General features: G+C 38.2%; 3 protein-coding genes across 7 annotated transcripts; 2 read left to right on the forward strand and 1 right to left on the reverse strand.

Moving 5' to 3' along the window:
- Window positions 1–1,969: 1,969 nt before the first annotated feature.
- On the forward strand, window positions 1,970–5,344 carry LOC120009517 (3-hydroxy-3-methylglutaryl-coenzyme A reductase 1). Its single transcript, XM_038860138.1, has 4 exons — window positions 1,970–3,171; window positions 3,431–3,612; window positions 4,183–4,529; window positions 4,609–5,344. The coding sequence occupies exons 1-4, from the start codon at window positions 2,000–2,002 to the stop codon at window positions 4,849–4,851; spliced, it is 1,944 nt and encodes a 647-aa protein (XP_038716066.1). The 5' UTR covers window positions 1,970–1,999; the 3' UTR covers window positions 4,852–5,344.
- Window positions 5,345–6,758: 1,414 nt separating this feature from the next.
- On the forward strand, window positions 6,759–9,525 carry LOC120009443. 2 transcript variants are annotated; one of them, XM_038860049.1, is made up of 4 exons: window positions 6,759–7,096; window positions 7,205–7,282; window positions 7,382–7,457; window positions 9,363–9,525. In XM_038860049.1, exons 1-3 carry the CDS (start codon window positions 6,932–6,934, stop codon window positions 7,433–7,435), a joined length of 297 nt encoding a protein of 98 aa, XP_038715977.1. In that variant the 5' UTR covers window positions 6,759–6,931; the 3' UTR covers window positions 7,436–7,457; window positions 9,363–9,525. The 2 variants fall into 2 exon arrangements, with proteins under 2 accessions (XP_038715977.1, XP_038715976.1); XM_038860048.1 differs by lacking the exon at window positions 9,363–9,525 and adding an exon at window positions 7,914–8,300 and having other exon boundaries at window positions 6,760–7,096.
- A 422-nt stretch (window positions 9,526–9,947) lies between these two features.
- LOC120009441 (AT-rich interactive domain-containing protein 6-like) lies at window positions 9,948–18,237 on the reverse strand. Of its 4 annotated transcripts, XM_038860045.1 has the most exons (15): window positions 17,734–18,237; window positions 17,457–17,501; window positions 16,905–17,321; window positions 16,650–16,783; window positions 16,521–16,560; window positions 13,805–13,857; window positions 13,621–13,666; window positions 13,301–13,396; window positions 12,134–12,256; window positions 11,975–12,035; window positions 11,850–11,904; window positions 11,635–11,701; window positions 11,501–11,551; window positions 10,373–10,465; window positions 9,948–10,170 (listed from the first exon to the last, which is right to left on the reverse strand). In XM_038860045.1, the coding sequence occupies exons 3-15, from the start codon at window positions 17,301–17,303 to the stop codon at window positions 10,066–10,068; spliced, it is 1,323 nt and encodes a 440-aa protein (XP_038715973.1). In that variant the 5' UTR covers window positions 17,304–17,321; window positions 17,457–17,501; window positions 17,734–18,237; the 3' UTR covers window positions 9,948–10,065. The 4 variants fall into 4 exon arrangements, with proteins under 4 accessions (XP_038715973.1, XP_038715972.1, XP_038715974.1 ...); XM_038860044.1 differs by lacking the exon at window positions 17,457–17,501 and having other exon boundaries at window positions 17,734–18,231; XM_038860046.1 differs by lacking the exon at window positions 17,457–17,501 and having other exon boundaries at window positions 16,908–17,321; window positions 17,734–18,218.
- Between the last annotated feature and the right edge of the window lie 856 nt (window positions 18,238–19,093).

Genomic DNA, 19,093 nt, shown 5'->3' on the forward strand with positions numbered 1-19,093 from the left:
ATGTGAAGCATCAAAGCACGAGTTTTTTCCAACAAGTCTCTATTTTTGCGTTCTGCTACTCCGTTCTGTTGAGGAGTACCAACACAACTAGTCTGATGCACAATGCCATGAGAATATAAATACTGTGTCATATTTTTAGACATGAATTCTGTGCCATTATCAGAACGAAGTGTTTGAATTTTAGAGGAAAATTGAGTCTGAACAAGCATATGAAAATCTTTGAAGATATTCATAACTTCACTTTTTGATCTCAACAAGTACACCCAAGTAACACGTGAGAAATCATCAATAAATGTAACAAAATATTTAAAACCATCAATTGATTCAAGAGTAGGTCCCCAAATATCGGAGTGAACAAGTTCAAACATTCTAGTAGTTCTAGAAGAAGAAGACACAAAAGGTAGTCTAGTAGATTTTGACAAATGGCAAATTTCACAAGAAAAATATTTGGTATCAACATTTGGCAACAATTTAGTGAGAATATTATCTGAAGGATGTGCTAAACGTTGATGCCAGAGAACATGATCTGCCGAGGAAGAAGGAAAAAACGAGACTTGAGTACTTTTGCTAGTTTGAAAATTTCCTGAGATGTAGTAGAGACCTTGTAGAAAAAATCCTCTACCAATGATCTTCTTGGTGACAAGATCTTGAAAAAGTACCTCATGAGGAAGAAATATAACACAACAATTTAAAGCTTGAGTGAGTTTTCTAACCGAAAGTAACTTGACTGGAAAAGATGGAACATATAAAGCCATTGAAGTCACATCTTTAGACAACAATTTAAGTTTACCTTCACCAAGAACAGGAACACCATTCCCATTGGCAATTGACACATGGGATGGAGTAGAAAATTTTTTGAAGTCAGACAAATTGGTTAATTTATTTGTCATATGATCGGTGGCACCAGAATCAACAATCCAAAAATCATGCACGGTATTAAATTCTATAGCAGTAGAGAATGCACTGAGAATACCTTCAAAGTTGTCATTGGATTGATGTCTCGAGTCTGATAAGAACCCAGCAAACTTACCAAGGAGGGTTGTGGAATTTGAGGTGTAATTTACTCTTCCCTTCTCCTGAAGATAGGTTGCAAACTCATTTATAAGGGAAATTGGATTTGAGGTGTAATTTACCATATCTCCCTGTAATGTTTCTACAACATGACCTGCTCCGATACCATGTAGAAAAAATAGGAGCAATTGTAGAGAAGAATAGAGGCAATATTTGGTGTGTATGTATATTGATTTTGACATTACAATTACAACCTCATATATATAGGGATCAAATATTACACCCTAAGACAAATGTTCCATAATTTGAGGAGCAAATTATGGGACAAAGGTTCCATAATTTGATCCATAATTTGAGGAGCAAATTATGCCATAATTTGAGGAACAAATTATGCCATAATTTGAGGAGCAAAGTTGGCCATAATGTGAGGATTTAATGTCAATAATGTCAATACATGATGAATACCCATGCCATACAGAATAATGTTTTAAAAAATTCAAAACATACACATATATAGATAGCATGGCGGCTTTAATTTGCAGTCAACTTAAAATACCATGTGAAGGGGAGGCACCTTTTACGGTAATTAATGTCATGCATTATATATAAATCAGACTACAAGTGAAGTGGACTATATATGCTATACAAGCCCCACCCCCACATAAAATAATTCTCTCTCTCTCTTAAATGCTCCGATCTCATCACAATACAATTCTAATCACATCTTACATTTGGTATGTTGGATTAATTACCCATTTATCATGACAATTGACAATATTATTTGTTTGTTTTTTTAGTTTGATGGAGTATTATACTTACGCGTCTTCAACGATTTATAAGAAAACAACAGCAAACAGATTAAGAATAGGAGGAAGCCGCTTTGCCTTTGCCACATCGACCACGTGTAAAACTGGTCATCTTTTGAGTTGTAATTATTTTCTTTTTCTTTTTCTTTTTTTTAAAAATATTTACTACTTTTTATTTTGCAATGCTGGTGCTGCTCTGTGCATCACCACACGTGTGGACCACCCGTAGCAAGTGCTCAAACGCCCCCCCTATAAAGCCCTCCCAAATCTTCTGTGACTGCCGCTCATACCAACGCCTCCTACCCTTGCACATTTTCGATCTTCCCTTTCATTCTCCGCCCGCCGGGATTTTCCCAATGGACCTCCGCCGCCGCCAACCCAAACCTTCCCGCATTCCCCCCTCACACGGTGACCTCCACCGTTTTAATGACAAGGAACAACAATCTTCTTCAATTGATGAGCTCTCGCGATCTCCAGCGCCCAAAGCGTCGGACGCGCTCCCTCTCCCGCTCTACCTAACTAACGCCATTTTCTTCACGCTTTTTTTCTCCGTCGCTTACTACCTCCTCCATCGCTGGCGCGACAAGATCCGCAACTCCACTCCCCTCCACGTAGTCACGCTCTCTGAGATCGCTGCCATTGTCTCCCTCATCGCCTCCTTCATCTACCTCCTCGGTTTCTTCGGCATCGATTTCGTCCAGTCCTTCATCGCACGCGCTTCTCACGAGCCCTGGGAACTTGACGATGAATCTGATCCTAACTATGTCAACACTCACCGCCTCGTCACCTGCCCTCCCGCGCAAGCGGCCTCAATCTCTGCTCCTCCTCCGAGACTGCCCAATCCCGAACCATTAATTACAACTTTAGCCTCTGAAGAAGACGAGGACATCGTAAAGTCCGTCGTCGACGGTACCATCCCGTCCTATTCGCTCGAATCCAAGCTCGGAGACTGTAAGAGAGCTGCGGCAATTCGCCGCGAGGCATTGCAGAGGACGACGGGGAAGTCCCTGGAGGGGCTGCCTTTGGAAGGATTTGATTACGAGTCGATTTTAGGTCAGTGCTGCGAAATGCCGATAGGATTCGTGCAGATTCCGGTGGGTATCGTGGGGCCTTTGCTGCTGGACGACTATGAATACTCGGTACCGATGGCGACCACGGAGGGGTGCCTGGTGGCGAGCACCAATAGGGGCTGCAAAGCGATCTATGCGTCCGGTGGTGCAACCAGCGCGTTGTTGAAAGATGGCATGACCAGGGCGCCTGTTGTACGGTTCGGGTCAGCCAAACGAGCAGCGGAGTTGAAGTTCTTCATGGAGAATCCCGATAATTTCGATACCTTGGCCGTCGTTTTCAATAGGTTAGTCTGATTTACGTTCTGTAAAAGTTCTCTCTTTATGATTATGTTGTGATTTTGACTCTGGTTTAGAAATTTTCTGATGTGGATGGATGTTTAGGGGTGACATGACCACTTTTTTTTTTTTTTTTGGGCCTGTGTTTGGTGTCTAGAATATTTCCAAGGCTAGCAATTTATAACCTTACTACGTATTTCTATAGCTAGGAAATTTTGCAAGAGTTTGGGAAAATCATAATCAGGAGTTTATCTTCCTTTGTTGCAGGTCAAGTAGATTTGCAAGACTTCAAGGTGTTCACTGTTCCATCGCGGGAAAGAATCTGTTTATGAGATTCTGCTGCGGCACAGGTGACGCAATGGGGATGAATATGGTCTCAAAGGGAGTTCAGAATGTCCTAGAATTCCTGCAGAACGATTTCCCTGACATGGATGTGATTGGCATCTCTGGTAAGTTCTTTTGCGACATAGTTAGTGAATTGGGCTTTATCTGTGCTTTTATTGGACTATTATAGATGAGGTTATTCAAGTGCAACTGCAGTAAGAATACTATAATGGACATATTACCGTTTGAGATTTGATCGAATTTATGTTAATAACCAACAAAAGGATTTATCCTAATGAGAAGTTGGCTTGATTTTTAAAGTGCTCACAAAAACAGTACATTTTTTAAAACCCTTTCCAATTAGCATCATTTTGGAATTTGAGGATTTCAGCATTGTCGTAATAATCATTTTCATTTGTGTTTCAATGATCTGTTCGATGTTTTATCTGTTTTGGCTTGATCTTCTCAACAATATTATGCCATATCTACTGTTAGAACCAGCATAGTTGCATGTTTCAGCTGTTGTCTTCCTTTTCATTCAATTTTAATTGTGGTAATCATTGTCATGCGCTGATTTTTTCTTGTATTGGGTTGATGTTTCCTCATTGTATGGGAACATCACTCGTGGTCCTAACATCATCTTAATGAAGAAACTAATTAGTTTTGTGATACTTGGCCCTTTCTCGATTGGATAGGAAACTTCTGCTCTGACAAGAAACCTGCTGCCGTGAACTGGATCGAAGGTCGTGGGAAGTCAGTTGTTTGTGAAGCGATTATAAAGGAAGAGGTGGTTAAAAAGGTACTTAAGACCAGCGTTTCTAGCCTTGTAGAGCTCAATGTGCTGAAGAATCTTGCTGGCTCAGCTGTTGCGGGCTCTCTTGGTGGATTTAACGCCCATGCTAGCAATATTGTTTCTGCAATCTTTATTGCTACTGGTCAGGACCCTGCACAAAATGTTGAGAGTTCTCACTGCATCACCATGATGGAACCTCTTAATGATGGGAAGGATCTTCACATATCTGTGACCATGCCTTCAATTGAGGTGATCGAGGTTTCTATTTAATGGCGTTTAATGGTTTATTCATTTATCGGTAGCTCACAAGAGTTGTGTTTTATATCAGGTGGGTACAGTTGGAGGCGGTACTCAACTTGCATCTCAATCTGCTTGCCTGAATTTGCTTGGCGTGAAGGGTGCAAACAGAGAGTCACCAGGGTCGAACTCAAGACTCTTGGCGACCATTATTGCAGGTGCAGTTTTGGCAGGAGAACTTTCCCTGATGTCTGCCATTGCAGCCGGCCAGCTCGTGAAGAGTCATATGAAATACAACAGATCTAGCAAGGATGTCTCGAAGGTTGGTTCTTAAAACCAAGAAAGTGATCCCATGATTGAACTACAAATAAGAAGTAGGAACTAAGTAAGAGAAGGGAACTTGGGGAAAGAAGAAAACAAGGTGGTTGTTGGTCCACATTTTGTTGCTTGGCTTTCATAGCTGTAAAGTCTGCAATTATATGGAAAGAGGGCCATGACCCGACTGTTACTGGTCCATCTTAGAATGCAATGGTGAGGCAAAATTCTCTGAACAATTATTTGGTCTCCCTTCCCTTCCTCAGTGTTGTGCCTAGTTGTGATTTTTTTTTTTTTTTTAATTTTGTTCCTTTTTTTCCCCTTTGTTAGGTAGTGCTATTTGTTTTGTACTTTGTAGTTTGGGACCATAGTTGTGTTAGAAAGTGGTCCTAGTCGTAGTGGTTTGATGTTTTTTTTTTTTTTTTTGCCCTTTCTGTCGTCTTTGTACACAAGAACCAGACCTCACATTCAGATGAACTCAATGACACTGGTGCTTTCATGGCTTGTAATTACTTCCAGAATTGCTCTGTGCTTCTGCTTCTGCTTGTATATTCCCATTTACTTTCTTTAACCAGACCAGACCTCCTAACTAAAGTTAGTGTTAGAATTTAGAAATGCTTCTGCCTGTGAAAAAGAAAAGGAAAAAACAAAAGGGATGGTCCACCTTTTACATTTATGTATCGAAGCCCAATTTTTAAATTTAATAACCAATCCTGATTCACGCATAGGCCATTTCATTTGGTCAAAACGCACAACTTTGGTGCATCTAATCTCTTTTTCTACATATATGTGTGTGTATAGTGAAGCCTCTGTATTAGTTTTAAGACTGAAAATAACGATAATGGAGAACAAACAAGCGAGAGGACACGAGAAAAATGACGAAAAAAGAGATGAAAGTTTAACAAGCCTCGTGAAGAAATGAAGAGTAGTACTCTGCTCTCCCAAAGTACAAGCGCGTCGAAGATTAAGAGAATCTTTGTCGGCCGCGCAAAGCCTCCTAGGAGATCCGAAACAATCGATAGAGCGCCGTTGTCAAATGAAACAGTTTGCAAGTGGTTGTAATCATACTAGTTTGCAAATATTGGTTAGACAACTCGTTTTTTTTTTTTTTTTTGTTGATAGACAGGAGATATATATAAACACTAAAAAAGAGCTACAACAGGGCATCGGAAATGATGGCAAAAAAGGGAGAAGAAACAGCTAAAGTAAAACATAAACAACTGCTGGTTTTGTGTCCTCGATGGGTGAAGTGTCTACAATGGGAGCAGCTAGCTGAAAGAGGTTGATTGAATGGAGTGAGTCATTCATCTTAGATATAAGTTCCTTGTGGATGGATGTGATTTGAGAGTTGAGACCAGGCTAAAACAATGGCCATCTTTGAATGTCGATGCAGCCCTTTTAAGTTTCCTCCTCTGAGGTGACCATTTATAGTCTACTAGCGAGGGATCTATTGCTGATCTTTCTTGAGATATTGTGTAGAAAGCGTATACACCTTTGTTTGTGTTGACCATCAACTGAGTGCAAAATGTCATCATCGGGTTCTGACTTGAATTTGTGGTTGTGGGCTAATGAGCGGAGGATTGTGATTGATTATTACTTCGTAGAAGGAGGAGAGGATCGGGATATATGTGGCTGAGGTAGAGGTTAATTTAGGATACTAAATGTTATGTAATTAATGTGTGTGAAAAGTTAATTTGATAAATTCAATGTGTGTATTAGAAAAAAATTAAAAGAGTGTATTGAGTTCAATTGTGTTGTGTGTGCAAATAAATTGCTCCAAAAAACGCAAACAAAACGTTGTTGTTGGGTTGGGCCCAATTTTTAATTATTTGGGCTTTAGATTTGAGTTAGACGTGGCAAACTGTCAGCCCAGTGAAGAAACCGGCAGAGTGCAGCCGCCGTACAATCTTGTAAAGTTTGGTAGTTACGAATCATCGACCGAGAAAGCAAAGGTGATCTTGTATTACCAAGCTCTCTCCTTTACTCCTCCCACCACTGCACTACTTGATCCTCAGTGCACAATTTCCGACTGAGATTAAGCAAGCGTATACAAGTGGGGCCGTCGATTCCAGTTGAGCAACCAAGTCCCGTCTCCGTCAATGGCCAGCAGTTGGAAGAGAACATTGGGGAATTTTAGGTCCTTCTTGGGGAATTCCATGGGAGGCCTTAGAGGGCCAAGCAACCTCGCTTCCTGGGTCGTTGCCGGAACCCTCGCTTACTTTCTCTGGGTCAAGCCCTCCCAAGACCTCAAACGGCAACAAGAGGTTTCCCCCCATTTGAATGACTGAAATCCAAACATCTGTTTCTAGGGTTTCTGGGGATGAATTGATGAAAATGTTTTCTTCTTTCTTCTTTTTTCTTTCCAATTGCAGGAAAGGGCAGCACTTGCAGCTGCATCACCTGATCCATATCGCTATGTGGAGAAACGAAAACCAATTCCTGATGCCCAGGTGATTGCTCAATTGTCCGCCTCCTCTATGCTTTGTGATTATCAACTTGTTTTTGTTTGGTTGTGAAATATGTCTGGTTTTGGGTCAATTTGTTTGCAGGAAACTGGTTTGATATATGGAAACAAGGAAAGAAATAAGAAGCCTGAAGAATAAAAGTTGGAAGAATAGCATACTTGTAAGTTAGTACTTACCAAAAAAAATACTTGTAAGTTAGCTTTGAGGATTATTGATGTTGATTTCTCATAATTTGCCAAGTTATGATTTTGTTGCTATGGATATTTCTTTTTAGTTTGAGTGGAAATTAGTCCAATACCAGTTTTGTTAGCTAACGAAGCAGTTTTAAACACCCTTGTTGTGTGTTGCCGAACCTTAGATCAATTTCTTGATGTATACCCTAAACTTGGAATAATTTATTGGCTTTATAGAAATAATGAGAGCTTCAGTGTCTACATTGGTTCATGGTCAATATTGGGCCAGAGCATTGAACTATTTAGAAATATGGCAGTTTTAGCTTCTAACAGCATGACCCTCCCTTATTAAGGAAGCAAATTTTATATGGACAAGCACCACTGTATGAGTTTTCATAATCTTTTAATCGTCTTATATGCTTAAGTTTTTTTTACTTGAACAGACAGCATCATATTGTGACGTGTGCGAGATTTAAAGTTGAATTCAAGACACCTGGTGATCGGGAAGGGGAGTAGATTGTGGAAATCTATTTATGGCCTTGAATGAAACTTTCCATTTTACTCCATCTGAACTGTGCTCCACTCAGATAAAAAAAAACTCAGAAGAATATTATTTTCCGCTTAATAAGCTTCCTACAGAATTATGAGGTTGATGAATGATGAGTGGACTGAGAATGATGAATCACCTAGTAAAATGTACCTGGCATACATCCTTGATCTCTCTATGAGGATAGTTTTGCAATTAGGGAAGTATACCCAAATCTGTCTACTCTTTATTTGTTTGTCACTCTTATTTTAGTTTATACCCCTCCATCCCCCTGTTGAGCTTCCGACCACGCTTCTTTCATCTTCAATTCTGTTTCTATATGAAAGTGTCAGTGCCATCATAAGCACATAACCTTTCTTTGCGTGCCACATTGTTGGGCCTCCCATGTAAAAGGGCAATCTCAGCTTCATATATCTCTTGTGTACTTAGGTTTTTACACCTCTAGATGATGATTTTAGACGATTTAGGGTTTAAGGTTATGTACATTTAAATTGAGTTCATGATTGGCGGGTGTGTTGTTTTATTGGTCATTAACTATTAGGTATTAGTATGCATGCTACGAAAGGAAACGAGATAATTCGGTTAAGGGTTGGGGTGTGGTTGATTGAATATAAGATGTGACACAATTGTTAAATAAGATGGTTTGGGCATGCACAATGTAGAGATAACGGTGTGGCAACAAGAAGTGTGGAGAAAATTCAAGTATGAGACGGTTAAAAGGGAAGAGAGAGACAATAAAAAAAGAAAAGAAAAGAAAAGAAAAGAATGAGAGAATTAGTGGAGGATGGAGCTCTAGATAGGAATGAATGATGAACAGAATTATTGTAGTTAGAAATTCAATGGGTGTTTTCATGGATGTGAGAAAAGGGGAGTTGATGGTGCCTTCACCATTCCCTCACCATATGCTTTGGATATAAAGAGAATTTGGGTTACAACTGAATGGAGAAGTAAAGGGATATAGAAAACATACTTTACATTTTCTTTTCTCAACTACAATTTAGTTCCTTCTCTCTTTTTTTTGTCCCCTCTTTGAGAGTTCATTGCATAATGCTTTTACATAAATTTTAGGAATCAAGAACTCTTTTTTTTTTTTTAATCTCTTTCTAACTCCATCCTTGTAAGAAGGAAGTTGAAAGTCGGCTATGAAATGCTCAGTCAAAGATAAGTAAGCCCTTTAGTCCTTAACCATAGAACAGGTGGAAGACAAGTTGTGTTTGCAGCATTTGGGAATTGTTTGGATTCCTGTTGTGCTAGTTTGGCTATAGCTGTGTATGATGCCTTGGCTTTTATGAAAATGTTTGGATTGATTGTTTGTGTTTTGTTCCATACACACGCACACACACAGAGAGACAACAGGGTTTTTACGAGGAGTTCTTCGAAAGCTCACTGGGCTCAGTGCCGCTGTTTCCAAATATATACTACCGTTTACTTCCATGCCAAGCTATTATTATCTTCCATTTCCTAGTAATTTGTCTTTGGAACAAATAAACAAAATTGTTGTTTTAGAATTGTGATCTGGGTAGTTCCGGTAAAACGATGAGGCAGATCAGAGAACACAGGGTGGAGCCCCATTCAATTGGAAATTACATACAGCACATTAACACTTGACGAGCCCAAACATTATTGGCTTCCCATAATTATCTATTGCTTGTTTGGCAGCAAACTAATTAACCACTGTATGCAGAAATAAATAAAGCAACAAGGAAAGTAGGCAAGAGACAACATAACAGAGAGCCTGAGCATCAACTATGATTTTCATCCACAAATGCTTCTCTTCCACAACTTTAACAGACCCCCCCCCCCCCCCCCCCCCCCCCCCCCCCCCCCCCCCGGGGGCGGAAAACTTGTCTCTTTTAATCTCCTTTACAGGATCCACGTTTCCTTTCTTAAACCAGGGAATCATTAACGGGGAAACCAAAAAAAAACCATATGGGACAACACAAATAATTATCCATGAAACTGCACTTAAAAATAACATCCATTAACATACGTTCACTAGTTTAAATCTGATTCAATGAGCCCAAATTTACTGTTATAAATTCTAATCCTCAAACTGATCCACGTTCAAACGGTACATGTACATATAGTCGGCCGTGCAGACTAACAACAGCAGAAGTGAAATGCGGATTGATTCTGGAAGGTAGGTTCACAATCTGAAATTAATAAATTAGGATGCCATGATCAGTTTATCACATACCCCATTGAACAATAAATATATATATGATTAGTATTTAAAAGCAAAACTTAATGTCACCCTTGTTAGTATTGATGATAATACTGTGTATTAATAGACTACGTGAAAGCTGTTGGTTTTCTCCATAACTTGTCCTAAAACCAGGAAATCAAAAGAATTACCTTTTTGAAGGGAGTAATGCCCCAAGGATTGTCAAGTTGCTCTGGTTGACCAGTAATCACCAGACGTCCAGCAGGATCTGATTGAACTTGGACCTAAGCCAATCAGAAATCAAGCCCAAACACACGACCATTATAACCTTAGTTATGCAATGCATAGAGATAGCCAAAGAAAACTATATACGAGTGAGGAGAGAAGTGTATTCAGAATCTCTTCTACTGATCAAAAAATTGACTGGTGGCGGTTTGTGGATTCTTTAGTGATATTAGAAAAGAACGAGTTATCCAGCAGGGTGTTAAAGCGACCAACAAAGCCAAACTTAAGCTAAGGAAACCAAAAGCAGATCGTCCAACCTTCTTTTCGGCCATAAAACCCAAAAGCTTCACCAAGGCGAAGAAAAGTTCACCATTCTAGTGTAGAGCTCTTCCAAGAGCCAGACACAGAGACCAAGAGTGAAGTGCTACCATAAACTATTGTATCATGGAAGCAAATTGTAAACACAGATCAAACCACACCACATTAATATCTCGGTAATGGGGTCTGTTGATTCGGAATCACGCTAGGATTGAAAAATAGAACAGTTAAGTGAATAGAAAACCAAAAGGGGGGTTCATGGCCAGGGGTAAAGATGCCCGAGTAAGAGTTATTTGGAATGCACCAGGTGTGTTCGAACGGGTCTTAGTGTGAATAAGAAATCAAGCGGTATTTCCAGATATATTACTCAAAAAAATCGACACAATACACCTGGTCGATTGGAATTGAGAAAATTCTGTCCGAAAACATATTGCACCAACCATTAGGAGATCTACCCGAGCCAAGTTTATCCCTAACTTGTGATTCCAAAAAGTGTTGGATCATCCGCTGATATCAATCAACAGCTTTAATAAAAGATGAAGTTCATTATCCGACTTTTAAGAGTCGTCAAAACTTTAGAACAATAAACTTCAAAAAGCACAGAGCTACCAGCACAAAAATCTGCTTTACCTGGTTATTTATATTTAAAAAACAATGATGAGATTAATTTTGATTCACCAAGCAATTTATGACTTTTTGATATGGATCCACAGATAAATGGAAAACAGGAGAAATTGAATTTAGAAAGTAAGGTAGATTTTAAGAAAAGAGCTCACCTCTTCACGAAGAAGTCCAGGGACCAGAGCATAAATCTCAAAACTATCCTTCTGTGCGCAAGAACATCACAACACAGTTAATAATCCAGCATATGACACCCAACTATACAGTTACAAAAAATAAAGACACTTACGGTCTCTCGTACATTAATCTTCACCCAATCTGCAGCGGGTCCAACATCAGTGACTTCAGTTACCAGCCTGCCAGAAATAAACTAGTTAATCTTCCTTGATTGGAAAAAAGACAAGAAAACTGAAAATACTAATAAACTGTGGCCAGACACTGAGAGATTAACATTGGAAAACAATGAAAATGGAAGGTTCACAGATGAACAAATGGAATCTTAACTGTTTATCTTGAGCAACTATCACAGCCTGCTCCACATGAATTTGCTTACTGGAACCTGCTTGACAAAAAATAAAGAATATGAATACATGATGAATTGAATACATACCAGCAAAATAAGCTATTACTCATAAGTGAGCAACCAATATTTTTCAGTTGCTTCTCTCGCCGTGGTGCTGAACTTTTTTCCTGTCCCAAGAAAGGCAAGAAGCATCATTTATCTAAAGAAATACTATATTTCAAAAGTTTATAATAATCACGGTATTAGGTTTTAACTGCCAACAGACCTTAATAATAGGCTCGCTGACCTCACCATGCCCAAGAAGACGATGAGTATGCCAACCCTCCATAGCACGGGTTGCTGCATTTCGTCTAGCTCTACCCGACCCTTGTCCATGGCTGCCACTTCCCTGTAAATGGATCTTATAAGGGTTTCTTTTCTTTTCTTTTTGGGTTTGCATGCATGTGCAGGTAGGGGGAACTCAGGCACAATAGGTAAAGAACATAAATAGGTGCATAATAATTGTCTATGAGTGACAATCACGCTTTGATGAATGAAGGCTCCAACATAACATGGAAAATCAAACAAAAACAATCATCATCAAATCTTGAAGAGTAAAGAATGAGACTATGAGAGAAAGGAGGTAAATCACTATCAGAACATGAGCAACAATACCACATAAAGTAACAAAAGAGTAACTTCTTTCTGAAAAGATATAGGTGACGCCACAAAGCACCAGAAAGCAAGAATCCAAAGGCAATGAAAGAAACTGAAAATTGCACAAGTTAGAAGAACAATTCCACAAAGGTGATACATGATGGTCTGGCCTCTCATAGTATGAAGCAACAAGTAATAAGAATTATAAATTCTTGAGGAATACACAATCTCTAAAAGATCATTGTTTTTAAATAAAATCCAGTCAATTTTATAAATAAACTAGCAGTATGTAAACTTTATATTTTTGAACCACTTTATTCGTTTGTCCCTTATTAGGAATATTCACCAATAATGATATTATCCAGAGGAGAACTTGAGGAGACTGAACAAGTAGACAGTAAATGAAAATATGAGATTGAGTTTACATAAGCAAGAAGAATAAACAAAATCTCACTTGCACAAAATTCGTGTTGAAGAAAATTAAAAAAAAAAAACCCTTAAAAACTTGTAATTCAAAATTGATCCAAGAGCAACAAGTTATTTATTCAAAGTCTAGTGTAGTCTAGAATGTAAACTAACCACCAAACCACAATGTTAGTATATAGACAGCACGGAATGAGGTCCAGACAACACAGTCAAGTAATCAACCAATACAAAATAAAGGAACCAATCATGTATATCTTAAGCATATGTACTTCTTCCCTTCTCCTTTAGTAGTTTGGAAGTGTTTGCTGGCCATTTCATGTCGTGAAAAAAAACCCCATCCAAATAACAGAAAAATATAATGAAATTGTACCTCATTTTCAACACTTGTAGCATGTCCTAAAGGTGAAGAAATGGGGAGTTGAAGCTCACCACTTTGCCTCTTGCGTCTTTCGTACTCCAGGAGTGCCTACATGAAACGATGCCAAAAAACAAATTTATGCCAAATGATATGAAAGCTTTGATTAACGGAATTGCTGAAAAGTACTTGACATAGAAACAGATACTTTCGTCCTTATGGTATGAAAATGCTCTGGATCAGGGACAGCTATCTACATTTTATGGCTGGAAAGATAACTAAAAATATGTACTTCAGTTATAGCAGTATCACGATCTTAACTAGAAAAGCGATACCTTCTCATAGAAGTTGCGAAATGTCCAAGAGACTGTTGTGCAAGTCCTGGGGAAGAGACAAGAGATTAATTTCAAGAAATTATAAAGCCTGCAGCCTAAAAACCAAAAACAATACAAATAATTGCAAAAGAGACAGCTAAACAATCATATGGTAAAGCTGTAAATTATCCAAAATTTTCCATACTTAGGAGGGTGGAAAGACTCTCCGACTTGCCGCCACAACTTGTTAGCAGTCACCTACAAAATATCATATGTAAATCTACTATTTAAAACATTGATGGCAACGAGTACTCAAAATTCACGATGTTATGGTATTCAAGTAAACAGCAACTTCAATCCACAAAATAAGTAATTCGATTAAAAGATGTAAATATAGATGTAAAAACACTAAAATTTGACAAGGAATTCAGCAAATTCCGAACTCAGGAACACAGGCCTCACAGTTAATGATATGGAAGGTGTCTGGTCCAAAGAAAAGCTTGATATATCCAAGAAATTCTATAGCCTCACATCAAGTCAATAATGTTTCTTTTTTAATAAAAAACATATACATAAAAAAATGCCTTCGACCTCAAATTAAGGCCTACAACATCTTATCAAAGACAAATAAAACATGAAACACATGGAGGTTTATATAGACTTCTGGGGCACTCCTGATACAGCAGATGGGATTTCAAGTTAAAGCAATGAAAATAACTAAACTTAGATCCTTTATCCAATTAAAAGCCACATAAGACTTGAGTTTGACCTAAACTAAGACATAAAGGAACCAAAAACCCAAACTTAGTAAAACGTTAGATATAATAATAGTTTAGGTCTGTTTCATATCAAGACCAAAGAATCTATCAACAAACTTCTTTATGAAGGACGAACATCTACCCAATACACAAAATCCCCAGACGAAATCTCTGTTCTTTTACCCATAAATAGTACAGAGCTCGTGACCCAGACTTCAGCTTCAATGAAGTTTGATTAGGAAATCTGCTGTTTGAATTAATCATCAAATAGACTATAAATGGTTTAGCATATGATTCCAGAGTTTATGATATGTAAAGAGCATAACTTCCTTAAAAAAATTAATTCTAAAAAAGGTAGTTGAAAAGTCGCATTCACATTCCACGTGTACCAATTACCAAACCCATGGCCCATGCCCAGTCGCCCCCTACTGTGAGGCTCGTTACTAAACCGATAACTGTCTCAGACCCTGTTGCTTCTGGTAACCAAATACTATAGTGGAAAGATTATCTAGTTTAAAACTTAAGAACATATTACAAAACTTGCAACAATGAACTAAGCAAGAAATCAGGATCGGTCATCAAGAGTTGCTTGCAAATGGAAATAGACCCATCAAGTATTTACATATCAAAACATGTGACAGTATCACAAAGGAAATAGAGCATCTATATTACGAAACACACACTCAGTTGGATTGACAACAGGCACTGTGTAGTGACCTTCCTATTTATATGTTGGAAAGAAATGCCTGTAACAGGGGACCAAGGTTAAAACACTCCAACTATGTCTCCTTGCTGTCTCTAACTTCATGAAACCAAACAAGGAGTCCTTCCACAAGCTAAAAATAATTATTAATAATAAAAGCAATATTATTCATAAAAAAAAACACTTCGTGAAAACAAAGTTCCACCCAAAGCAACTATCATAATTCCATTTCCTAGCAAATCAACCAGTATAAACAGAAACATTTACATGGACCAAAACTCTACCAATTATATGCCAATATGCAGGAAAACCAACATGTGTTTTCTATGTACGTCCATAACAGATATACCAGTTCTCTGTATAGGGTGTCAGTTTGTCTTACACAACAGACATGTTCATCCAACAACGGCTGCTTTGGCAGGAACATTTTCTAGTTACTTTATAGTATGTCCACTTTTAACAACAACTGCCCACATCTCAATCATTTCAAGTCCTAATTTTTAAGTTGTCGTTCTCCATATGGTAATTAACTATCCATTCGAATCAGGATGCATGTTCTCTGGACAATCCAAAATCCTATGCGTTAAGCATTTATAGCAACATCAGTTTAGAGAGGTCAAACACATAATTGACTCGAGAAAAAATGGTCGCTCCAAAACTATTCTATCAAAGATATTTAATAATTAATACCCTCTAAAGGACAATTGAGAGTAAATATTAGCAACAGTAAAAAACCAATCAAATTAAGAATATCAAAAATGAATGTAAATTATAACTCTATAAAAACCTTGAGAAAAAAAAAAGAACCTGAAATGACTGGCAAGGAGAATAAGGAGATGAAAAAAAAAACAGTAAATCCATATATATCCAGTTTTGCTCACAACCACAAGTTCATAGTATCTACTTTTTTGGTAATGTGGAACCCACCCAACTGCCCACCGGATAACTGGATGGTAAACCCTGGGCCATATGGAAGACCCCGCAACCCCCATTGACCAATTGAGACCTGGGTTGAGGCCAAGTGCAAGAAGATAACGCTGGTGGCATTCGCAAGTGTTGGACTGAGTAAGGGCTCATCTCTCAAATTGCAATAATGATAACACCAATCGGATTTGAACTTATGAGCTCTCGCTTGTGCTAAGAGTTACCGTGGTTATGTACTTAAGTTCACCATCTCAGTCAATGACATGTTGTTCAGTATCTACTTTTCCGTACAAATGTTGTACCTAAGTAGTCGTATATATCTTCAAATACTAAATATATACGTTTTAGGCATTTCTACAATTTAAGTGTACTACTTTCCCGATCAAGTAAAGTGCATGCTTTTGCAAACCAATGCCTACATCCTGATATGTAGAAAAAAACAGTGGCAGAAACGCCAAAACAGCAACCATAATAGAATGCAGAACATGGAAAACATGATGGATGACACAAATACCATACGAAGGCCATAAGCATACCAAGTCATAGCCACCCAATCTTATAACAGCTCTCCATAACCTGGCCCCCATGAAAAACATACATAATTAGACCACAACAAAGACTAAAGGAAACCTAATTCACATATTTACCATAGGGTGCAAGCTTACTTGAGGCAATTTAAGTGCTCCCCATAGAACTTCGGGGGTTTGAAATCCAGGGCATTCTCCCTGTAGAAGGTTGCAAGTTCCTTCATGAACTCTGCCTGTTCTTCAGGTGTACCCGTTTCATTCATTCCTGCCATCTGCAATTCAAGAGTACAGAGTTGTGTCTAGCAACAAGTTACAAGTGTAGAGTTGTGTCTAACAACAGTTACAAGGTTCATATTAATCATGTGGCATGGACTTTTTTGGGGATTATGCTACTACCTCGATATCAGTCCACTTATTCTTTAACTTTCCAAAATTTTCATCCTCAACTTTAGAAGCCAAAGATTCTTCTGCCAAAACTATTTGAAGTGGTGTGGCATCTTCAGTCTGATTCTCAGCGTGGGTATCATCAAATTTTCTTTTCTTTCCCCACTCTTCAGCATCAGTAACACCTCCAGCACTTTGTCCAGCAGAAACTTTATCATCAGGCAGGACTTGCTTATTGCCTGTATCAGCATCATTCGGCGATGTAGGCACCTTAGCTTCGATGGTAGCCGGAAAATTAGCCTGCACAGTACCATTGGGCTTTTCTTCTTCAGGTACCGACACAGATCCTTGCTGTTCTATATTTGCATCAACTGTCACAGCATCATCAATATCTTTCATGCCCGTCATTATCCTGTATAGCTGATCCTGCACTCCAATAGAGCTACAGTTAATTCTGAATTATTTTATTTGTCACAACTCACAACAAAGAAAAATATTCGCAGAATAAAATATACCCATAAAAAAATCTTCCCAAATTAAAGAAAGAAAAACGACACGAACCTGCTTAGACAATTTCAAAGAGTCATCAGAAACAATAGTTTTGTTCTGTTGAACAACAATACCCTAATACTTAGTTTCATCATTATAAGCACGAATGAAATTTTAAAAAAAAAAAAACCGTCAGAAGTTCAAATAATCATTTTTCTATGATAAATTCGAAAAACACGAAGTATACAAAAAAAAAAAAAAAAAAGTGTCGCCGATTTGATAAGAACAATAAAAGCGAACCTATGTTCTGCCCTAATCATAAAAGGAGGAGAAACAAAAGAAGGCTTGCCTGCTACGCGACAGATGGTTTGGTCCGTTAGGAGGAAGGGAGAGAGAGGACGGCAACGCGGTATCTGTACGGCTATGTGACTGTGACTTACAATGCAGTTGATGGGAAGTTGGGAGTCCGAAAGAGCGTTCTCAATCTCAATCTCAAATCTTATTCGGCGAACATAGAAGGTATAGTTCATTTGGCAGGTACGTGTGGACTCCCATATATGAAAAACGCATAAACCACCATCGCCAAGTCACATGTCCAGTCTCGGACCGAGCCGGCGAGAGTTTCAGTTTCCGTTTCCGTTTCCGTTTCGTGTGTGAGTGAGACAGCACCCAGGAGTGCAATTGGTACGCCCTCGCTCTGGTTTTGGGTTTTGGAGAAATCGCTGTCTCGGGGTTTTTTTTTTTGACTCTTCCTGAGAAGGGAACACCACTGTTTAAAAGCGTGTGCGTGCAAGCAATGACCGGGTAACTAACGCTAGAGCTGGGCATGTGGCACCCGATCAAGTGACCAGCCGATAATAAATATCCAAAATCATTACGACCCGTCCTGGATAATGGTTATCAGTTGCTTGCTAATGCTAGGTTTGATAAACGATAACAACTGACATATTTTTAGCTATTGGCACTCTCATGATGGAGAGGAGAGTTTTGCCACTGAATATTCTAATAATTAAGCTTTAGTTGAGAAAAACTCAACCCGTGAATAGTGATGAAGAGATGAGTGAAGTTCATAATGTTTCATTTCATGGTTTTACTCTTACATATTAACGATGTTAGACAAATTCATCTAACATTATCCCGCATCACATCATTTCTTAGATAACACAATAATTGTGCTCCTTTTTGTTAGGACAAAATATTTCCTCCTAGAAAGAAAAAAAAAATATATATATATATATACACACAATCACAACAATCAGATTGCTGTACAAGGTGCTTCAATTTGCTCTTTTGATTCAGGAGAGAGTGAGAGACCAAGAGACTTAGAATGTGTTGTTTTGAGTTTTGGCTTTCCAGTTTCAACTCCCACTGGCTATTAAATAATTTGTAATATTTAAAGTATAAATGAAAAATAATGCATAAAAATGGATCTAAATCTTAATCAAGTTTTTAGGGACAACAATAACACCTATATAACTTCGTTTGTCCTAAGATAATTATATTTGCAAAGTGTCAAATTTGTATTATTTTTTTGCTAATCAAGTTTGCCAAATTCGACAATCATAATTAGAAAACTTCTTCGTATTTGAATCAAAACCATGATTAAATATATATAAAACTTGTTAGAAGAAATCCAACAATGAATCGTACACTGATTATAATAATAATAGTGAATTAAGTTAATAAATCAATGGTAGTAATTTACAACT

The sequence above is a fragment of the Tripterygium wilfordii genome, chromosome 11 (genome assembly GCF_013401445.1).
Source record: "Tripterygium wilfordii isolate XIE 37 chromosome 11, ASM1340144v1, whole genome shotgun sequence".
NCBI classification, from domain to species: domain Eukaryota; kingdom Viridiplantae; phylum Streptophyta; class Magnoliopsida; order Celastrales; family Celastraceae; genus Tripterygium; species Tripterygium wilfordii.